Source organism: Anopheles funestus, chromosome 3RL (assembly GCF_943734845.2).
Source record: "Anopheles funestus chromosome 3RL, idAnoFuneDA-416_04, whole genome shotgun sequence".
In the NCBI taxonomy this organism is placed as follows: domain Eukaryota; kingdom Metazoa; phylum Arthropoda; class Insecta; order Diptera; family Culicidae; genus Anopheles; species Anopheles funestus.
The window spans coordinates 84,433,344-84,457,565 of record NC_064599.1 but is presented as its reverse complement, the minus strand read 5'-3'; the positions used below and the strand labels follow the sequence as shown (position 1 = coordinate 84,457,565).

The following is a 24,222-nucleotide window of genomic DNA, read 5'->3' as shown; positions in this document are numbered from 1 at the left end:
AACTGTGGTTCAAGGCAATTGTAGCAAATGTAGCTTGAATCGATAATAAACTATTGGTGAACTAACAGAATCTGTTGCGTTATAGTTCGTGTAAATCCCAATTGTTATCACCCAGAAATACAGTGAAGCCTGCATAAACCTCTACTCGGATTAAGATTAAATCACCGACGCAATATAATTCTCAGCCTATCCAGCATACACTCAATGACAGAAAAAGCTCTATCCACCACCACCGCCATTGTGTGAGTTTAATATCCTTGGAATTGACTTTCCCGATTCGCTAACAGTGTACGCGTTCATCGTACCGAAATTGATCTATTTTATAAAAATGTTAACGCGTGAATGCAAATCGCGGTATATTGACAAAGGAGATATGGGGTTATATATGTACAAGGTGTATTCTCATTGTTTACTGCCTGAAATTTATCGCATGTAAAGATGTAAAAATGCGCACACGGAAACCAGTGAAGTCTTTCATTTAAAAGCATATTAGATGCTTGGAACTTTCACACATAATCATGAACAAATTCATGTTACTCGATAAGAACGCATAGAGATTGTCACACAGAATAATATGTATATGTTTTATAAAGAATATATTTATTTAATTTCGTGACAAAACAACCACATCGAATATGTTTGGCTGGCTGTTATTTTATAACGTGAATATGTATTTATTTGATTCTGCCATTCTTATGCCGAAATTATACATGTACAAAATATTGCATTTCAAACAAAAATTATTGCGGTGTTGACATGACAATAATGACAATCAATATTGATAAATGTTCCAAAGCAAAAGAAACCCAAAACAAAGCAAACTGTTTAAAAGTTTGAATTAACTTATATGAGTTAATCAGTTAAATTGGCAACTAGTTGAAAAACCCTCCATACGAGATTTAATCGGCATTTTAATGTAGACTACACCAGTAAAAAATCTGTGTTTTTTCTCTTTGGGATGTTTTTCTCGCACTCTGATAAAACACACTGTAATGATAAAACAGACGAATAATTTCGCTGATTGGTGCAAAGTCAAAAATACAGGTACCCAATTTTCCCGGTATTGCAACTAACAGAAAATGTTATATTAAATAGAGGATATTATTATAAAAAAGCATAATATTAACTGTAATAACTTCCACATACTTTCCGTACCGTCACGATGCGAATGCGATATGCTTAAACTTCCTTCTACATCAAAGGATATGATTAATGTCGAAGCAAAATTAAACTGCTTCTGCAATCAGAAATGTAAAAATTTATATTTACATGTTTCGGAGAAAACAGGGAGGAGATTTACATAACGTATTCATTGTGCATATTTGATCTCGCTCTTAGTCAACTGTTTGACATCTTTTTTTTCTTTTGTTTTTTTAACGCATCATTTTTCCCATAAAACGCTATCCACCATTAAAAAATTCCCTCCTCCACTTTTGACCAGATCCAGCATGTTCTGAAATGGTTGTTTTATGTTATAGCTTACAAAGTGGCATGAACACGTACTGCACCTTGCTTCACACAATGAGCATCTTGAAATTATCTACTAAAAGTCAGACTGCAAATAATCATATTTTGGAAATGTGTATTTTTGCAACAAATATAAACCTAATATTTAATTTGTTTCTTTTGCTGTTTCCTTTCGTCTTTTCTCATTCCGTTCCTGGTTCGTCCCGGTTGCTTACTGGTGAATCGAATTCCACAATATCCACGATGACGGTGATGGTGGTAATGGTGACGATGGTGATGATATCTTCTTTACAACCACGAACCAACATTCTCCTGGATGTAATAAAATTCCCAAACCACGGCATGTAACATCCCCAGGTGCAATTTACGTCGTGGACGAGCTAGACTACGAGCGGCGTCAGAGTTATGAACTTTTAATTAGAGCCACAGACAGCGTTTCTGGCGTGTCGGCTGAGGTACCTGTATCAGTTCTAGTTCAGGACGTCAATGACAGTCCACCGGAAATCGAGCAGGACAGCTACAATATCACCGTATCTGAACGGGCGCCCTTTGGAACGGCTATCCTGAAGGTGCAAGCAAAGGATAACGACACCGGTAAGTAAAATTAAGAAATGTCCTGAGTATATTGTATCCAAGAGATTTTCGTATATTCAGTATATCCATATGCATAAAAAAAATAACAGCAAGAGATATTGAACTTCGCGGTGTTTTACTTTCGTCGGAATTTTCACGAGCATTTCATCGTTTTTTAGCACATGACCTTCATTTATCAAACGTGAACTCTAAAATCAAAATCAGAGGCTACCATTATTCTTCGGAAACAAAAAAACAGGAAGAAGTGTTCCTACAAAAGGGAATTTTCGTCGCATCATGTCGCCATGTACAATCAAAAATCAGTTCATAAACCTGAATGTAATTTTTTGTCTCACAATGATTGATGAGCATTTTGGTTCAAAATGATGACCGGAAAGAACAGTCTGCTTTTTGATTGGCATTTTCCCGTGTCTGTGTGGTCAGTATCGTCGGTTATTAACGTCAATTACAACGTTTTCATAGATTTAGCAAATGTCGGATTATTGATTTTTTATTTTCTTTTTTTTATCCATACGAAAAGGAAAGTATAAGATATGTAAAATCGAATCTTATACTTCTAGTATACCTATGCTATTTTTAACGAACATTGTAATTGTTACTGCAATCTGTGCTTATAACAAGCGGTGGGTAAGATCCAAAGAATTCAAAGTAGAATAGAAAAATCACAGAACAGAATAATCTCAATTAGTTTCAGGGTTTTCAAACTCAAGTGAGAATGTTAGATCCAATTCTGGATTCTTTTCATGTTATACTTGCTCGAGCAAAATAAGGAATTTCAATGTGTCAGTCGAGAAAACCTTAAACATAATCGATTTCAGTTTGCAAGACATCCAAAGCATAGTTTGTTCTCATATCTGATGTACTTCGAGAAACTCTAAATAAACTTGAACAGAATTCAGAATGTCTCCATCTTTCCCATTTGAGTACTGAATCCGCATATTAGTATTTCTTAATGGATACTTGCTTGATCTTTTTCACAAATACATGGTTCCTTATAGTCGCCGTAAAATAATTGCTACAAAATGCAGGTAGCGCTGGATAAGTAAAATATCAATCATTGGGTCAATGTTATATATTCGATTTTGAAAGTGCATGTTAGTCATTTAGCTATATTTGTTGTTAGCTATCGTTTTCGTTTCTAAACATTCTGAACAATCTTTGCGACAGTTTCTTTAACTTTTTTAATTGCTGTATATCATCATTATCGCTCAAGTAGCAGGAGCCTCATTGACATGTCGGTGTACTTCTGGTGTTCCGGGTACTTATCTAATGAGAACTAGAACCATAACTCTCGAACGCGTAATGCCGCAATCAGAATAGGATACAGAAACGAAAAAAGACACACTCGACCACGCACCGCCATTACGTGCATGAACGTCTTCCGAGGTAGTACTTGAGAATCTGTATGCTTACGAAATGGGAGTAAGGAGACCAATGCTGTGATTGTCGTTTGTTGAAAAGAGTTTCCGTCGGTTCTAGGCGTCGTTATGTACATAGAACACAAAACAGAGAAAGAAAAATACACGAACCTTCTACCGACTTCGCACAGATACAACACAAAGGGAACTGCTAAAGGATTCTTAAAACCGTTTTATTTGACACAGACCTACCAACCGCAGTCATTCTCTGTGCTTTATATGTACATCCCTTTAATTAAACATGTCGGCAGCGGTTACAAATTACTAACCCGATTTCTTCACTTTCTTTCACTCCCAGGTATCAATCAGGTAATCAACTATGCACTCCAGACGGATTCCAAAAACACCTCCGAACACTTCCATATGGATCCAATTGACGGAGTAATTTATCTGAAGAAATCACTCGACCACGAAACGCTTAGCCATCATCACTTTACCGTTGTCGCATCGGACAAGGGTGTACCGAGTCTAAGTTCAACAGCACATGTTTGGGTTTCAGGTAAGGTGACACAATTTGTTTTGATTTGGTATAGCTTGCGGACACTTCAGTGAATACCAATCAACCACACTATTGCTTGAGAGATAATGTTTTTGCTGATAGAACATCTAAACTAATTTAATAGGAGATTAAATTATACCAAACTAAATTTGTCGTTCAATAGACGAAACAATTTATGTATAGATGCAAATCTCGAAAAGAGAGAGCTTGCATGCCTTTCAACATATGAAACACAACACCATCAACACATGAAACACGTTTTACTTGACCTTTAAATTTTGGATATAACGTCATTTAATAATGTTTTCATCCAACGATTTGTTCCTCATACGAAACAATCGTTATACTATATATCAGGGGTAGGCAAACTTTTGCGGCAAAGGGCTAAATTCGGTAAATGTTCGAGTGTACAACAATCTATTAATCAATCAATCTATTAATAGGTTGCTATTGAAATTTACGCCGTAATCAATACCTTCATGGTACCTTGCAGCATTTGAAACATTTAAAAATTCCAATTATTTATCTTTTTCCCTTCCTTCAATCTAGTAATGGATATGAACGATAACCCACCGAAATTTGAACAACCTTCCTATTCGTGCGTTCTTTCCGAGCATGCCTCCCGCGGTCAGTTTGTAACCGTAGTCACAGCTTCCGATCCGGATTACATTGATCATGACCGACTAGTGTACACAATTGCCCAAGGCAACGAGCTGCAGACGTACAGCATCGATCCGGTCAGCGGTATCATCCTGCTGGTCAACATGCAGAATTTCGCCGAGAAGCATGTTTCTATCTTGAACGTATCAGTAACCGATGGTGTATACACGAGCTTCACACGTGTCAAAATCACGATTCTGCCGGCCAATCTGCACAATCCTGTGTTCGAGCACATGTTCTACGAAACGAAAGTAGACGAGAATCAGCTAGCCGGGCGGCTCGTGACGACGGTAAGGATCTATCGCTACATATATACATCGGGGAAGGTTTCCCGAAAAACATGCTCCCCGGGGTGTATCTCATTTGCGAGTACCATACCTTAGGTCATCTCTATACACTTGTGTTGGTGCTTGCTTACAAATCTCTTTATTCGCAGAATGAAAAACTTTTGGTTTGCATTATGTGAAAAGTTCCTAACACAAATTAGAACAGCGAAAGCATTATGCGTTTCCTTCGTAAAGTCTGAACTTTATCTGCTCAAATAAAATTCATAAAATATAAAATTATTTGAGACGGGCTGGTGGTGTATGTAATTAACGGTTCCACACGACAGGACCAGGTATCATATACCATTCGCTCCCATTCCCTCGTAGTAAGGACTGACCAAGGATGACGACTGACGTAAAATTAGTCCTGATAAAAGTCTTAAACGCTTTCAAGATAACATTCAAATAAAGAACACATATTAGTTTTTTGTTCCAAATATTTTATGATTGATTTTGGGATTAGGAACGATTCATTATGTTTCATTAAATCATGGAATGGAAGTGGCAAACTTAATGGTAATACAATATACACCTAAAGATTAAAGATTAATGGTAATTTTTTTAAAGTTACAACCTTAATCTGTATACCATGTGTGAGTAAAGATTACGAAGTAGAAACAACATTAACTTCTTCCGTGTACCTAAACCTATTCAGCAATTTAATAGTGGTGTTCACTACAAACCATTTGCACAAACCGATTAGTCCACAAACCGTTTTGCTTTAACAAAAATACTAGCTTCTAATACTGAAGGGATTCTAATACTGAAATGAATCTCAAAGCATGAATCATGTGGGCGTATCTATGTATGTATGTATGTATGTATGTATGTATGTATGTATGTATGTATGTATGTATGTATTGTTTTCCCTGAACCTTGCATCCAAAACCGACATCAGCATTGGGACTGTTGTACGAAAGTTTACCAGCAGAAAATAGGAATGCAAATTGGAGGCAATTAAGTCATACGTCGTCGTCGTCGTCAGAGTCGTAGTCGTACTTGTAATCATTCTTCTGCATCAATCGCTTTGCTACTACAACCATTTAAAACACCTACTTCACATAAATATACACATAGTTGCGCATGAGAAAATGCTGATTTATGTTGAACGTTGCAAAAGTGGCTGTTTCTACGCTGGTATTAAAATGTAACCAGCACTGAAACATCATTCTTCAATGGTATGATTGTTTTGAAGAAACAGCTAAATGAATTTAAATGTTACTCGACATCATTCTTAAGAGATGTTTGCAGTGCAGTCATTAATTTATTATGCTTTTATTGATTCTATTCTATAATTTTGAATTTTAGTTTCGTAAATATTTTTACTATCATTTAAGATTAGTTCTTTGTACATGTCGTTGAATCCTAGTTACAATCTTTTAAAATTTCCTTAGCAAACGAAAACGGATTTAATACTTTAATTTGCTAACAAATAAACACAGTGAATGTACCAAATTATTCGCTCAAGAGTTAAAGCGTGCAAAATGATTTACAAATTCTAATTTTTCAAAATATTCTAATTATTTATGGATATTTTGCTTATTTTTAATTTATTGTTGAGCACTTATTGAACTTCCATGTACGATGTAGTTTCTTACTTCCACAGTTCCTACGTTGGTGGTCTCTAATTAATCTAAGTCTCAGACTCTCCGAGTTAGACAACGAAACTAGTAATGTTTCAGCTTCCGACCGTCACCAATTATTTAAATTTTATTTAATTATTGGGCTCACATTTGGAAACAAAACTTTAAAATCTGGCTCAAACTCTAGTTTCGCTTCCAATTTTTTTCCATTTGGAAAATCATTCAATCCATGATCATCAAATTATTCTGACTCTATAGTTAAAGCGAATCATAAACTAGGAAGTTGTCACTACTAATAACATCAGATGAACCTCTCTTAATGGACTCTTACGTCCATTATGGATTTTTACATGTTATATAACTTTTTTCATTTAAATTTTTATTTTCATACTTTACAAAGGTTAAGGCAACGGATAAAGACTTTGGTGAGTATGGTCGGGTGGCTTACTTTATCATATCCGACGACATGCAAGAGTATTTCTCGATCGACAAAGAGAAAGGTGAAATACTGACGAAGAAAAAACTTGACCGGGAAGAACGCATGAATTACGAAGTTCCGATAATGGCAGTCGATGCAGGTGCTCGTGCTGGATTCAGTACGGTACGGATTCGTGTTGGAGACGTAAACGACAATCAGCCGGTGTTTCAGTATCGGGAGTATAAAACTCTTATTCAAGGCAATTTAACCATTAACACGACGTTTTATCGCGTAAGAGCAGTAGACGCCGACGATAACCAAAATGCTGTTGTGAAGTATTCGATCTTCGACTCGCAAAATAGTGGAATTAAGGAGCTGTTCGGAGTGGATGAAAATACGGGAGGACTGTATTTGCAGAACAGTGCTGTTCAATGGGGTAAGTCGTTTTCCGATGTAATACTTATGATTTTCCGATGTAATACTTATTTTGTAAGATAATGATCATTTATTTGCATTATATTTTGCAAAAATTACATTGTAAATCAACGAACACATCTTCAAGTGGAACATAAATGCATTTTTATATAACATTCCACTTTATTACTTATACGATTTGCAGAGAATCAACTGTTCCAGTTTTTCATACGTGCTCACGACGGTGGCACACCGACACTCTATTCTGATGTTCCAATTGACATTTACATTATGAGCTCTGCCGAAAATCCCCCCCTATTTGAGAAGAAAGATCGCAAACTATTCCTTTCGGAGAGTTCTCTTCCGGGCACTATTATCACGAGGATACGCCTTTCCGGAAACGTAACAGCCAAGTATCGCATCCTGTCAGGCGAGCTAGAAGAGTCGCAATTCTCGATCAACGATGCCGGTGAGCTGAGACTAGCGAAAACACTTGATCGAGAAGTACGAGACTCACATCTAATCGCAATTCTCGCCGAGACAGATTCAAGCCCACCGCTGACGGCGGTCACAGAAATTATATTGCACGTACAAGACGAGAATGATAATATACCGATCTTTGACAGCAATCCATACTCGTTCACAGTCGCCGAGAACATCGAAAAGGGTAGCTCGATTATGAAACTAACTGCGCGTGATGCAGACACTGGCTCAAACGGTGATATTCGATATGCATTATCACCCGACGTTGGTGACATTGTGAACATCTTTGATGTGGATGCGTACACCGGTTGGATAACGACATTAATTCCACTGGACAAGGAAAAAAGGGAGGACTACAAGTTCCAGGTACTTGCTACTGATAATGGACAACCGAAACACACTTCTCGGTCGACGGTGATTATTCGATTGAAAGACTATAACGACTGCCCGCCTGTATTTAAAGAGAATCACTACAAGGCTAGCGTTAGTGAGGATGCCCTTCCCGGTACTGTGGTGTTACAGATCGCTACCAGGGACAAAGACGTCGATTTGAAAACAGCAGTTGAATACTATATAATTTCGGGTGATTCGATGTCACAGTTTCAAATCAAAAATAGCGGAGAGGTGTTCGTTGTGAAGGCACTCGATCGTGAGAACATCCCCGAGTACGAACTGAAGGTGATAGTGACCGATGGCAAGTACACAGCAACTGCTAACATCTCGATTACGGTTTTGGATGCAAACGATAATCCACCGTATTGCTTAAAATATCGCTACCGAGAACAGCTTAGTGAAGGTGACCGTCCTGGCACACACGTATTGCAAGTGTTAGCCAATGATATGGACGAATCAGCCAATAGTCGTCTACGTTTCTACCTCACTGGCAATGGAGCAGAAGATTTCAACCTGGACAAAGACACGGGACACCTAAAGACGTCAAGCAAACTAGATCGGGAAAGCCAATCACGGTACAGCCTAATGGCGCACGTACAGGACCGTGATCATCCCGGATGGGAATGTTCATCACAAATCGAACTGACAATAACCGATCTGAATGACAATCCACCAGAATTCTCCATGAACCCGTACAGTGTAACATTACCAGAAGACGCCGAAGTTGGCACACTTGTTACGAAGATACACGCGACCGATGCGGACATTGGCATTAATCGAAAAATAAAGTATGCTTTTTTGGACTCCTATCGCGATCATTTTCGCATTGCACCAGAATCCGGGATTGTAACACTAGCGAAACCGCTTGATCGTGAGCTGAAGGCTCTGTACAATCTTTCCGTTAGTGCGATCGATCTCGGGGTTCCATCACTTTCGAACGCGGCTGCACTCATCATAAACGTGCAAGACATTAACGATAATCCGCCGGAGTTTACGTCAAAACACTACTTTGCTTCTGTTCCAGAAATTAATGCAATAGGATCTGAAATTTTGAAGGTGCTAGCCACTTCCAAAGACACTGGCATCAACGCGGAAATAAGTTATTCGATTATCGGTGGCAATGAACATCGGAAATTTATCATAAATAACAAGACCGGCATACTATCGCTTTCAGACACGCTTGACTATGAGAGAGCAAGAGACTACTTCCTTACGATCCAAGCAATGGATGGTGGGACTCCGCCACTTAGTAATTTGGCCACGGTGAATATATCGGTCACCGACAGTAACGACAATCATCCACAGTTTACGCAGAACTCGTACAACGCAAGGATTCGTGAGGATGCTCAGCGTGGCGATCGTATTTTGCAGGTGCGTGCCAATGATCTTGACTCGGAGGAAAACGGTCGGGTTAGCTACACGATCGAGCGAGGTGATCGTATGGCGCAGTTTGCTATAGAAGAAGACACTGGTTACATTTCGGTTGTAGGAACAGTTGATCGTGAATCGATATCGAATTATGTGCTGGAGGTGCAGGCACGCGACCATGGCGTGCCAACACTTACCGCTTACGTGCTGGTAAACATTGAAATTTCAGATGCTAACGATAATCCACCAATGTTTACACAGCCAAACTATACTGCTGTCGTACAGGAGGATAAACAGATAGGTCACACGCTGTTGAAGTTCGATGTAACGGACGCTGATACGGCTCCAAATGCAGCACCGTATACCTTCGACTTTAGATCAGGTAACGAAGGTGGATCGTTCCGAATCGAGCAGGACGGAATTCTACGTACTGCCACACGATTTAACAGTAAGATTCGGGATACTTATCAACTTCAGGTCCGCGTGTTTGATAATGGTACTCCACCGCTTTACTCCGATACCTATGTGGTGGTGAAAGTGATTGAAGAATCACAGTATCCTCCCGTGATCACACCGCTCGACATAATGATCAACTCTTTTATGGACGAGTATCCGGGTGGTGTAATTGGTAAAGTATATGCAACAGATCAAGATCAATACGATACGCTCACGTACGGGCTTTCACCAACGATTGGAGTATTATACTCGCCTACGAACCTTTTCAACATCTCGAAAAATGATGGTGTGATTTATGCTTTTCCAAGGCTAGACGTTGGTGACTATCGCGTCAACGTCACCGTCACCGATGGAAAGTATGCCTCCTTCACGATCGTGAAGGTTTCGGTCGAGCTGATCAACGAGGAGATGCTAACGAATGCGATTGTGATACGTTTCCTGAAGGTGTCACCGGAAGCGTTTGTGTTGAGTCATCGGAAAGGCTTCATCCGCTCGGTGCGGAACGCAATCGGATGTAAAATCAAGGATATTATCATCATTTCCGTACAATCCCCAAACCATGACCATGATCTCAATCTGATACAGCATCGCGTCCGACGGGAACAGATTAACGTAACAAGTTCGATGGAACATGGACTAAGAGAAAAACGTAGTGCTAGTCGTGATCTTGACGTACTGTTCACTGTACGCAACAGCCAGACGGGTGGATTTTATGTTGCAGACGAAATACGACGAGTAATCAGCGAGAACTTGGAAGAGATAGAGGATGCAACGAAATTACAGATCGACGAGGTGGTCAAATCGAAGTGCTTACCTAATTTCTGCATACATGGCGAATGTGAGGACAAGATTGTGTTGGACACAAAGGTGATACATCCTGTATCGACGGACGTGACTAGCTTTGTTTCGGCACGGCATTCTCATCGTATGGAGTGTGTCTGTCGGGAGGGATATGGAGGTGACAAGTGTCAGCATGCAGTTAACGAGTGTTCAAAAACACCCTGCCCACCTTATAAAACGTGCATTCCTGATTCGTCTGACCAAGGATATCATTGCACATGCAGGGAAGGGTTCGCAGGACCGAAGTGTGACCGGGATATTACAATGTGTAACGACGAGACGTGTTACGTACCGAGAAATCCGGTATCATTCAGTGGGAAAAGCTATGCACACTATCGAATCGAAAAAGAAATAGCTAGAAAGAATCTGGAAGATCAACTAGCGCTGAGTTTACGGTTGAGAACGGTTCAACCGACCGGAAACATTATGTTCTCGGCTGGCAAGATAGACTTTAACATTCTGGAGATCATGAACGGAATGGTCCAGTATCGTTTCGACCTTGGTTCCGGCGAGGGTCTTGTGTGTGTGTCAAGTATTTTCGTTTCTGATGGTTTATGGCACGACGTGCGTCTGGAACGGGAAGGAAATAGTGCCAAACTGTATGTAGATGGCAAACACGTAGCACAAGGTAACGCACCGGGGGTAAACGCTGTTTTAAATCTTCAAACAGATGATATCTTCTTCGGCGCAGAAGTAAAGCAACATCCAACAGTACTTGGTTTCCAGGATGTGCAACGAGGTTTCTTCGGTTGTATGGATGATATTCGGCTATCAAAGATACCGGTTCCATTGCACATGAAAGGAGCCAGTTCGGTCGCCAGTTTGCGTCAATTTGCAAACGTTGAGTTCAGTTGTGATGCGGCATCCGTGCTTCAACCACTTGGTGTTTGTGGTACGCAGCCGTGCTTCAACGGTGGCTCTTGTAAAGACATAGGCGGTGGTAATTATGAATGTTTGTGTCACTCGCGCTTTTCTGGACCGTACTGTAAGGAAGATCTAAATCCTTGTGCTTCATCTCCTTGCCTGTACGGTGGGAAATGTTCTAAAATAGGGTTCGGTAACTATACTTGTGACTGCCCAGCTCGTATGTCGGGTAAGCGATGTGATTATGGCAGGTTCTGTACTCCGAATCCGTGTCGTAATGGAGGCGTTTGTGAAGAGGGTGATGACGGACCACTCTGTATGTGCCACGGTTATAGTGGTACTTTCTGCGAAACTGATATCGATGAATGTGAACGGCAACCCTGCGGAAATGGGGCCACATGTATTAACGAATCTGGCAGTTTCCGGTGTATATGTCCGCCAGAGATGACTGGTGCGAGTTGCGGTGATCCACTCAACTCAAATGCACTCACCATCGCGCTTAAGAGAGTGACATCGGAGGCGTTCTTCGTCGCGGTTGGTGTAATCGGAATAGTGTTGTTGGGCGTAGTGGTTTGGGGTGTAGCATGTGTGTGTCGCAAGAAACGGCGGTCTAGCCGTCATGAGAAGATAAACAATGAAGCCAATGCAGGCATCGTGTTGAACCCAGTATCAGACACATCTGGCTACAAACGTGGATCAAAAATGAGTAACCTAGAGATACAGCGTGATCAACGACCAGTTTCATACACACCGAGTAGTAATAATGCGGCAGATCAATTCTATTGCAATGCGATGCTTCAGTACAACAATTTGGACACTCTGCGTAGCTACGGATCGGCGGGTGATGAGCTCGAAAACGTACCTCCGGAATATCGGAAAGGTACAGTCTCCTGCACCCAGCAAATGGTAAACTTGAATAGTGGTGGAGCAAATGCCAACTCTTCTGATACTGAGTCCCTACACAAACAAAAGTGGACCGAACAGATCCAGCTACAAACATTCACGGACAAAATCAATAATGATCTTAAACGGCTTGCTCTAGGTAGTTCGCCCGATCCGTTCCTGCAACAGCAGCAGCAGCAGCATCAACCACAACTTCAACAGCAGCCACATATTGGCGCTCATCTTCGTGTGTCGCCAATGCAACTAAAACCTGCTCAAATAGGCGTACTCCCAGGACGACTACTACACACGCAAAACTCACCCACGATGCTAATGCCACCACATAGTTTCGAGGACAATCCGTCACATCACGGTAGCACGGCCGCCTACCATTGGGACTGTTCTGATTGGGTTGGTCGGGGCCATCATCCCTTACCCAACATCACGGAAGTACCTGGCAGTGAAGTGCCGGACTCGTCCAGCTTCCACAGCAATGAAAGCAATGAATCGCACCCGAAAACGAGTTTACTTCCACCGAGTAAGTATGCTGGAAAGCCTATGGACATTCTCTAAGGGGATGGGCTGGTAAGGGTATCTTACAAGAATCTATCTGTTTAGTTCTAGGCCCAATTGATTCGACGCGCGACATCGAAACGTTGAACGAAGATAATGAGTCGGAGTATGTGAACGACTCGGAATGCGATCAGAGTGAGCAGCCGCTTTCGTTAGGTTTCGAGCAGAACTCCTCCATATCCTGCTTGAATCCTCTCGACAGTGGCAGCGAAGATTATAGATTTAACACAGGTAAGATTCTGTATTAAACAATACAGAGGTATTGTTACTAACAATTATTATGTAATATTTCATTTTCTCCTTGAATGGGTGCAGTGCCTTTAAAAGTTAAAACACGTAAGTTCCTTTTATGTACTAACCTAATAAAAAACATTTCTTTCCTAAAAACCCATTTCCTTTAAATTGATAATTTCCTGCCATTCTCATTCCCTTTTCAAACTTAGCTGATAGTTATCTGCGTCATCCGAACAGTTACTTGCCGAAGTATAGTATACAGAGCGAAACGGAAGGCGAAAATGTGCCACTGACGGGTAGAAAGTCGTTGAACGGGCTCGAAATTGGCCGGCATCAGCTGGTCGAGTCGGACGACGATGACGTCGAGTCGTACGGATTCCCTCAAACGCGCCGGAACCGTCGCGAACCCAGTGATATCGATTTAGTTTTAAAAACTGGTAAGCAATTATTTACCATGAATTATCGCAAATATTATATAATCCCACTTTTTCAAATTGATTTGTTTGTTTTTTCTTCAATGTGAAGACGAAGGTAGCTCTCTACTAAGCCATTCCCGCACACATGACAGCTCGAACCACTCGAATAGTGATCTTTCCACGCAGCTGTGCGAGATCGATGACTCCGAGTATGAAGAGGGCCATAACCAGTCTATTCACGACCAACATCACCATCGTCCATATCATCATCAACAGTTTCAGCCTGCATCCCTGCCAACCTCATCCGCCAATGAATCCGGTTCCTTCAACGGTAGTGTTGATTCATCTTCCGTAACCAACACTACCAGAATCGGTGTCACAGCCAAACCGAAGCAACAAAAGGTAAAGTGGAGCAACGTTGTACAGCAGACAGAAGTTTGACAGCGGCAGCTAATCGACAGCAACAGTATACACGAACAGATGGCGTTAACAGATAAGACTTATTTTAATATTTCTACTTTTGTCACTTTTACGTTTAACGACGCCACGCTATATAGCGCTTACAATTTAGTATTCCACCCAATATCACAATCGGTACGATTCTTATTACCATTGCTGGAGCAAAGGCAGTCGGTGCAATTAATGCTCCGAAAGTCACCACCATTCAAGCGCTATTATTTCTTGTTAGTGGGATAATTTGTTTTAATTTTAACTTTGAAGTGTAGCCAATTTCGATAGGTTATGATGAATGGAGCATCGCTTTTGTAGTCCTGTTAGTTTTGATAACAATTATGAGGTGCCACATTGTTTTATGCTTATTTGTCCCTAGGTATAATCTCAATATTTAAAGTTTTATTTTTGTTCGTTCTCTATATACAGCAGGGTCCAGTTTTAAAAGTGGTCTGTTAAGCTTACGACAGCTTGTCTAACCGAGTTTCTGTAATCAAACTCTTCTTTATTATTTAAACCCATCTTAGTGATCGATACGTTGCGCTAACATTCCGTAATGGAACAAAGTAGAACAGAAAAGATTTATGTCAACCAATTAATGCGATAAAGAACTGAACGATATTCCATATCTTAGTTTTGTACTAGATTTGGGCAAAATTAACAAAAAAAACCGGAGCTGGTTCCGGATGCCTCTGAAAATTTCGGAACCGGTCGAAATCGTCCGGAACTGTCGGAATCATCCCGAACCTTATTAACTGTTCTTCGTTTTTTCCGTGCAATAATGGACAGCAGCACGAAAAAATTGGCATGAGCCGACTACAATTCCGTTGAATTACGTCGATCCGACGGTGACGATTCCGATGGTTGCGGATGGTTCCGGACGATTCCCGGTTCCAGGCGGTTTCAAGCGGAACTTGCGATTCTTTTTCTCCGGAGTCGGAACCGGAATGACACTAGCCGGAAGCAGATCGGAGAGTGGGTGCGCTCCGTAGAACCCATCACTGTTTTGTACACACAACAACCTTTTATTTTCGGTTGTGGCCATTCTACAAAATTATACATATCTTTTTATCACATAGAATTCGACGTGATGAGCGCAGAATATGCAGAGCGAAAATAATCCTATAAATAATGTGTGAACATAATATCCATAATCATCCAAAGGGACAAGTAACAGACGATTCCAAACCAATCCGATTACACATACGCGCACACACACACAAACCTTCCATTAGAAGATTCAACAGTAATTACCAGTTCAGTATTTGCTTTGCATTTTCCGTCGTACTTTTAATTCAACGCAATATTTGTAAAGGGTTTTATTTGTTCTTTTGCTAGAAAAAATCTCATGGATGGATTTCTTGTTTAAATGCAGAGCTTATCGGAGGTATGTCACCTAACGTGGTACGATACATCCCTTAAGTAAAGCAACTTCAGTTAACGCCATCTTTTCTTCCAAAATGTTTTGTTCATCTTTATAATGCTATCACTTGTTATTAAATGTTCAATTTATGTTTTTACAGTGAATTCCAATGTCGTAACTAATTATTCCACACTATTAAAATGAACGGTAAAATTCACCGCAATAGATTCAACGTTTCCAATAGGTTAAAAATAGGCATTTTTTAAATGGAATCTACTTCAAAGGATTTTTTTATTATTTCTTTTATTATTTTTTTTGTTTTGAGTTGGCTGATCTAAACATACTTGCCTTTTATTTATAGTGGACTTTAATTTTTGGAATAGGAATGATTTCATTACCTTACCTAGACCTCGTGAACGAAAAAAAAATCACGTTTATGTATTAAGATAACACATAACCCCACAATTCATCATAGTCTAAATTTAGAATGTATACTGTAATGAGGAGATGTTAAACAACATTCTAGTAAGATGAAGAAAAAGAGAAAATGTTGTTAAAGAAAAAGTAACACTTAGCATGCTTAGCATTCCAAATATTGGAAACATTAACAGAAACTAATTAAACAATCGAATCGTATCATAAATAGAAATGATTGTAAATAGACGGGGATTGTGAAATCCTAGCGCTATTGTAAATGAAATGCAAATCCTTTTTTTACATTCGGGAACAAATCGAAACATACAATCGAAAACATGGAAACACAAAAGTTATATGAAACGTAAATCTAAAACTCTCCGATTTCCCCTTTACCTTCTGTAGGCTGGAAAACAAACAAATATATCAAAAGTATTAAGAAAACAGATACAGAAAGAAATAAAACATGAAATGAAAACAAAATAAAAGAGAAATGGAATAATTCCATGGAATGGAAAAGATGACTAAACAAACATATTTTACAAAAAGAGATAAACAATAAGCAGTAGAACACGAGATTAGGCATAATTCAACGTAATGCAAAAATTGTGAATTTTTAACCCCCCCCCCCCCCCCCTTTTTTATTGTAACAAAACGTAACGCTGGAGGAATCCCCCTATATTATTGATGTAATAGTTCGGCGATCCCCTCCCCTCCTTTATTATTTACGTAACAGTTTGGCGATCCTCTTCCCCCTTCCCTCCCTTTCCCTCCTGTATCAAGAAAATTTTGCTGTATTTCTATGCATCTAAAATAAATAATTTTGAAACTAAAATGTACAAAACATGTGTTTACTTTTACATAATTTATAAAACACGGCCGTTCCGTCGTCCGATCTGTTAGAAAATTGTTTAACTTTGACATTTGAGAAGAGATCCTTCACTATTGGTTGAATGGATAGAAAACTATGAAGAATTTTTTCTCATTCATCGCATATACTATCGATAACCAATAGCAAACAATATCGAATCAATATCCATGACAACATGCGAAAAAAGAACAACTATACGATGCAGTAGAATGCCGGCTAGAGGCTAAAAGTGAGTGTTACCTCCGTAGATGTTCTCTTGGTGTCATAGAATCGTTTCCGGATTTTTTACCGGTCGCTTGTGGCAGAATGTGTTAGTTAATGTTATCTCTTACGGTAGTTAATGTTACCTCTTTGCAGGATTCTTTTTTTCTTTTCATAAAATTTTAGAATTTTTTTTATAATTTTTAGAAAATTTTCTTTTTATATTAGTTATGATATCATTCTTTATGATTTAGGTATTTTATGATTAGCGAAATTTTGAAGTTGAACAGTTTTGACGAGATTATCCTATCTTTTCGATTTGTTTGTTCTTGTTTTTTTTTTAATTTGGTTTTTATGTAAACTTGGAGTTGATGGGAATACAAATAGTAAATGATTTAAGGGTACTAAATAGATCCTTCATCAACCAACCCACCCAACCCCAAATCAAATCAGGCTAAATAATCAACTTGTCGCATATGATGCGGTTCTTAGATAAAACATTGAAGTTATTTTTGTGCTCATAAAATAATACGTTTGTTTGCAATAATTTGTACAATAAATAAATAATGAACTTAAAAATTCCTTCAAATTATGTATAAGATAACCGTGCAATGATGATAACGTGCATGCATATTTTCCTTTTTTGTGTGAGGGACACGTGGAAACTATCGTGCGAGTTGCATTTTTCTCCTACTGTAGACGAGAATTGGTGTACAAGAATAAAAGCTAAGTGCATAATAACATTCCCCATCTGAACAGCATTCTGTACCAAAGTCTCACCTAAGCTTTATTATTTATTTCTTTATTTATAATTAGTTATTACGGCTTCGGCCGCACCTAAGCTTTATACCGGTCGGAAAAACTGATTTTCTAACCAGAGGGCCCTTGTTTGACCCTTCACCACATGGAGTAAAATAATTGAAAAGACAAATAGCTGATACAGACTTTTCAAACATCTTATGTTTTCAAAAACACGTCACATGCAGTGGCTTGTCGGAGGCCCTAGGCGGAATGGTAATTGGGGCCCAAAAACGTATGGTCGTACTGTAGATAAACTGAATTTTGGAAAAAAAACTGACTGGTGATTTAACTGTTTTAAAAAGTGCGGACCGGGGGGGGGGGGGGGGGGGGGGGGGAAGTAATTTTTGGAGGCCCCTGTTGCACTTGCTCGGGGCCCATGCAGCTACGCAAACGATGACCGGAGCGGGTGGGGGGGGGGGGGTTTCTCAGTGAAATACCGTTAGCCAAAACACACTCGCAAACCTGTGCATATGGTAGGAAGAACAACCCATTGATAGTGCTGGGGCCTCGGCTGTCCATATCATTCCTTGGACAACGTTCTTTCGTGGTTTTAAAGGGGCCTCTAGTGTTCGAGCTCGATTAGGTAGTGAATGAGCGGGTGGGGGTGGGGGGTGGGGGTGGTTGTGCTCGGGCTCCGTTTCGTATGAAATGTTCTGTCTTCTTTCGGAGCCCCTACAAACGACGGGGCCCTAGCCGGCCGTCTACTCCTCCCACCGTTAGAACCGTTACTGCTTGCCAGCTCGGGCCCCCGCGGTCGCTCAGTACGCGTACCGTTAAACCCGCTTCTGGTCACATGTTTTCAATTGTATCGATAATTTATACGATGACATAAATTCCCAGGGAGCCGAATTTTACAAGAGTGTTTGTATGTGAGCCTACAAAACACAATCTGAACAATCAAAACTGAAATCAACGTAATCAAACAGGAAAACAAATACAATACAAGTCAAGGAAATAACTTAACGCCCTATCTGCAAGATATCGCATTATGAAACTTCCGTCTAAAGGTTTGGACAATCTATAAGACGATGTTACGCTCTTTTAATCCAACTCCTTTACGGACAAGCAGAGGAAGCTCTTTTTGTTATCGTATCATGAAGGTTTTGTTCTCTGCGTTCGTAAAGTATTGATCGTGTAACCCATTTGAGCTTGTTCAACCAGCTGCCTACCGTACTGGATAGGAGCGGATTTTCAAACCGTATTTCATATGAAGGTATCGTTACTTCCTAGTGTGTGCTTTCTGGTGTACATGGTATCGCAAAATATCAGCAGTATGTTGGTTACTGATAATAATACACTCTCGTTACGACACCCTGTTTACGATCAATGAATACATGAGCCAACGACGGACTTTAAAATCAACCCCGATAGACAACAGTAAATTGATTCCTTGAACCTGAACTCTTACACGAAGTTTATGATAGAGTTTTTTGAAGATTGAAGATATCAATGTTTTTTTTTTCTTTTTTTTGTTGTTGTTCGAAGAACAGTGTAAGCCTATTTTCCGGTACCTATATCATTACTTACTAACGATTTTAAAATGAATTCTTCTAAGACATCTTGCTCAGTTTAATGTAAGCTTAGGCAAGGATTGATTAGAGTGTATGGCCCATCCTCAGGTGACTAGAGAAAGGTAATATCTTTTGTTATCCGTTGCTGAGGGGCTTATTCAGTTCGAGATAACTTGTAGATCCTACGTTTCGTACTTGTTGGGTTTCCAAATACGGATATCGAATGTATCCGATGATACTCAATTTTTCTTTTTCTATCGATTACATACGTTTATCTTCTATATTTTTCATATACCCTATCAATTATGTAATTAATGTGAATGGCTGTGATATCACTGTATACATAATGGATATGCTGATAAGAGTGCTAAGCTTAATATTCGTTATAGGCTAATTAAATAGCTTACTGGTTTGAGTCCATATTCTATACACATACTCCACAGCAAACAATTTTTTTCTTTTTTGCTCGTTTAGAATCTAGCCGTATCAAGACTTATTTTACCACGTAGCAGGATAGTCAATACATGCTACGAGGAGATGGTTCGTATGGGATTTGATCCCCGGTCCTGCCGTGTGGGCTGGCGCCGTTTATCACATACACCACCGCGCCACCCCACCAGAGTAAACAATAATTATGGGAAATTTAAGCTTAAAAATAAATTAAACAACTGAAATATTAGTACCTTCAACTTCCTACAACCAGCTATCAAGGTTCACGATCTATTCGCTTGGTTTGTTTTCCCCTTTTTTATGGTTTAGTATAATTTTCATAACTTTGAATATACAGGGCAGTGGTTCAATATGCAATGAAAACGTTTTAAGCATTGTATAGTATTTCATTTTTATACCCAAGCTTCATGCATTTTACATTGGATAATAGCTAAAAATTTTATTGTTGTTGGTGGCATTTAATTATCACAAGTAACACTTGGTACGATCCGGACGGCGCGTGTAACAATCCGTTTTTGGGTCTATAAATTTGCTACAATTAATTGAATATACTCAAGAATAAAGAAGTGCACTTCTACCATCAACTATTGTCTCTCTACACGTATCAACATTCAAACCAAAACAGGCTTATCATTCAAATCGTTCGAAATTATCAGTCTTCCTCGGACAACAATGTTCGAAGGCTAATGAAATCAATTATCTATACTAGAAAGGAGGGTTTTTTCCCTATCTAGTATCCAAAATTAAATTTACTTTCCCTCTGTTTTGGTGTATTTGTCCACAGAGGTCATGTATAAATTTGAATTAAATAATTTCGATATAAATTAAAATTTTACTAGAATGCGGAATATGAGGGTTAGTGCAAAGCCAAGCGAAGAATAAAAAGTTGTTAAATGAATGTTTCTGCTCATTTTTTCTTATATTCTGCGTACACGTGTTTTTTTCCCTTTTCTATGCATCCTTTACTAGATTTAACTACACAACGATCAAGCGCACTGAAGAGCGGCAGTTTCCTTCTATGTTTGATCACGGCTCCCACTTCATTTACACACAATTTAGCCAAATGAATATTAGCATACAAATAGGACGCAATCAATGACTCTGGCACTAATTTAAATTGAATTTTCCACCAAACTTCCGCTCATCCTTTCCCTTCATCCAACATCCGATAGGATAAAGGGAAGTTCGATGCCCCTGCTTTGTATAGCGTTCTTGCAACTCGTCCTGTAGGTTTAGTTACCAAATATTAAGCGGTGATCGGGTAATATGATATCGGAAATTGAATACCAACAAACCACTTCCATATCCGTTCGGTTACTTTAAAAAGAATCGATTAGCCACAAAACAAAATATTTGCGGTTGCCTTTCAGCATGTGTTAACACGGTATTGAAGCTTGCAAGTGTGTCAATGGAATTTAGAGAAAGCACTCATGCCACCGAATTACCTGCCGCCAAAAACACAAACAGACGCATTGGGTTGAAAATGTTAATTATGGTTTTATCTGTCTCGTTTTTGTAGATCTATAAATGTTTAATTGTCACTGATTAAATTTTGCACGGGTTTTCATTGAATGGAAATAGAGGCAATTGAATATGATATCGTCACTTGAATATATCAATCTTTTTGATGGTGACAGGGAGTTGTGTGGAGTGAATTGATTAATTGTGCGATTGAATCAAAATTGTTCGGAATCGGAAAGTGTGTATTTGTATGTCAGTATAGTAGCAACGGTATAGTAGCAAAATTGACTTTATGGTTGGTATGTGTATACGTGAACGAGATTTTTGTGTTTATCAGAGCCAGATTTGAAATACATTGATCCATTTTAAACATTTTAAGGAGCAACAAAGCAATTATTTAAAAAATCTTTGTTTTCCAACGTTTTGTTCTCCCTTTCATAAAACGTGCATCAAGTATCCAAATACGCAAAAAAGGAAGACTCGACAATTTGGGAATTTTCAATCTTTCGGTCAGTTGCATCAACAAAGTAACAAACTCTCTCAATATATTTTATCTTTTATGTAGAACATACGCACATTCCTACTCTTGTCCACATAATTTTGTACACATTTTAATGGATGTCGTTTAAACCTTCCCTGCATGTTTTAACCGTTCGCCCCTGTTAAAGAAGAACAGCAACAAAATACTGATAGCTCGTAAATTAATACTTACGACAAACATGCAAATGGCATCCCTCCCCGCATGCTGTTCGAGTCCGAATGACACCATAAAAAGTGAACGTCCAAGTGGAGAAAAAATATGCAACACCGGTAATTGGGGATATGATAACATTTTTTTGCATTAACCATTGACTGACCGCCATTACCATAAAAATGTAAAAATAAAAACAACTTCAACGAAAGAAAATTGAAATATTATGTTTTATTTCTTTGGCAACAGGAAAATTATCCTAATGTTTGTGATTCATTGGTTTGTTTCTTTTATTACACATTCCCGAACTGAATTATATTTTTCCTGTTCATTAGTGCATCGATAAGGTTATTAATATGGGCACGTATGTGATACAAAGAATGGAAAAAAGGATAAGCGCCCATAATCTAACCATAATTTTATCCCTAGAAATGGAACGAGTATGTTAATAAAATCGTAGCAAAATGCAGAAAAGCAGACGCGATGATATATATATCTACATATATACATGTACATGGTGTTCGGTAGTATGGTTTTATATTTTATTCATTTTTACTAACATAGGTTTAAAAAGTAAAAACTAAAATCAGCAGCTTTAAAGTTTTTGCCTTTTTATTTTCCATGAAAAAATAATAATATGTCACCTTAATAACGGCTGATGGGTAATAGAAACAACTACCATTAATTTGTCTAATTTATGATTGTAATTTGTCTAACGCTTATAAGCATAGAGCTCTTATTATGTTCTCTTATTATATGATGGTTTTTAGATTCTTTATTCAAATCAGTGAGAAATAGCAAATATGAACTTTGATCGTCCCATATTACTTATGGTATTAAACGTAACGGGAATAATCCGTGACAACCCGCACAACGTTAACATAACTTTGCGGCGTAAAACACTGTTTTTTTTAGCTGATTGAAACACACAGCTGAAACACATTTGCTGATTGTCTTTGCTGAATGTTAGTAACATAACCAAAGACATTAATCTGTGACACTAAAACTAAATTTTCTGGCAGCGATGGAAGCAAAATACAACCGACCAATAGATATGTGGAATTTGTTCTAAATTATAAACTCCATCTTCATTTGTCGACCGGAACAAGTGAAAACTAAATTTCAAGTGTTGTTTAAAACCAACTTACTATACTGACAATATGCTGTACAAAAAAAAAGTTGAAAGTGTAACAGCAGTAAAACAGAGTTTCACTCTCCATAAGTTACGTTAACCGATGTATGCCATTGAAATCTAAGCTTCAAGTTTTATATATTTCTATGTGCAAATAACTTCAAAGTAAAAAGCATTATATTATTGTCAACCGTTTGTACAATTCCCAGTTATATGTGTTTCCTTTTGTGCACATGTGCAACGAATCTTAAAGATAAGTACCAACACATAAAACGACTAAACGAAAGCTATGCGCAGTTGTTGGGAAATGCTTCGTTTTACTGTCTACTGAAGATGTGGCAGCTTAGAAAACTGCTGTTAAACTATGATGACGATGGAAACCTCCAGAACTAGGTCCTTCATGTAGACCAACAATCACCAACCCATCATCACGCAGCTGAAACTCCAACCATTGCTAAATGCGTCGTTGTCTTTGCCACTCATATATCATAAACCGACGACAAACGAATGGCGATGTTGACGGCGGTAAAGTAACGTATCCGTCCCTCACGTCAGAAACCTCCAGATGTATGGAATGTGTAGCTGTTTTTACTGTTTGACTTTACTGTTGCCAAGCGAAGGAAAGCAGTACGTTGTTGGTACTACCTGATTATTGGGGCATAACATTGAACAGTGAGTGGGGTTGGAAAATTTGAAAAATTACCAAGTACCGAGTGGCACCTGATACTACCGCTCTATATTTTGTTTTGTTAATGGCATAGAACATGAAAAATGCTTCAAATGTATTTTAATCAGTATATAACTGCTGTACAATTGCAACAAGGCCCAATATATTTGAATAATTTTCAAATCACTCTTCTTCAAAATACTGATGTTTTTGATGATGAAATTAGGTAATTATGATTCAACTTTATGTGAACCCCAAGCCTACATGCTTGTGGTTGGTTTAATGAACCCTAAGCAATTTCGAACCATAAACTCATTATACA

At 38.8% G+C, this 24,222-nt stretch overlaps 1 protein-coding gene and 1 long non-coding RNA gene across 10 annotated transcripts in view; one reads left to right on the top strand and one right to left on the bottom strand.

Annotated features, from left to right (window-relative positions):
* Positions 1-16,950, top strand: part of LOC125768437 (fat-like cadherin-related tumor suppressor homolog) — a 102,804-nt gene extending 85,854 nt beyond the window's left edge. For 6 of the 7 annotated variants that reach the window (XM_049436066.1, XM_049436072.1, XM_049436070.1 and 3 more), the window contains 9 exons: positions 1,825-2,061; positions 3,778-3,978; positions 4,528-4,928; positions 6,948-7,401; positions 7,585-13,203; positions 13,284-13,469; positions 13,554-13,574; positions 13,682-13,909; positions 13,998-16,950. In XM_049436066.1, the coding sequence (XP_049292023.1) occupies positions 1,825-2,061; positions 3,778-3,978; positions 4,528-4,928; positions 6,948-7,401; positions 7,585-13,203; positions 13,284-13,469; positions 13,554-13,574; positions 13,682-13,909; positions 13,998-14,329 (7,679 nt within the window). In that variant the 3' untranslated portion in view covers positions 14,330-16,950. The remainder of the gene's footprint in view (positions 1-1,824; positions 2,062-3,777; positions 3,979-4,527; positions 4,929-6,947; positions 7,402-7,584; positions 13,204-13,283; positions 13,470-13,553; positions 13,575-13,681; positions 13,910-13,997) is intronic. The other variant, XM_049436068.1, reaches the window with a different exon arrangement.
* Positions 1-24,222, bottom strand: part of LOC125768451 (uncharacterized) — a 109,806-nt gene that overhangs the window by 46,156 nt on the left and 39,428 nt on the right. The gene's annotated exons all lie outside the window — the stretch shown is intronic.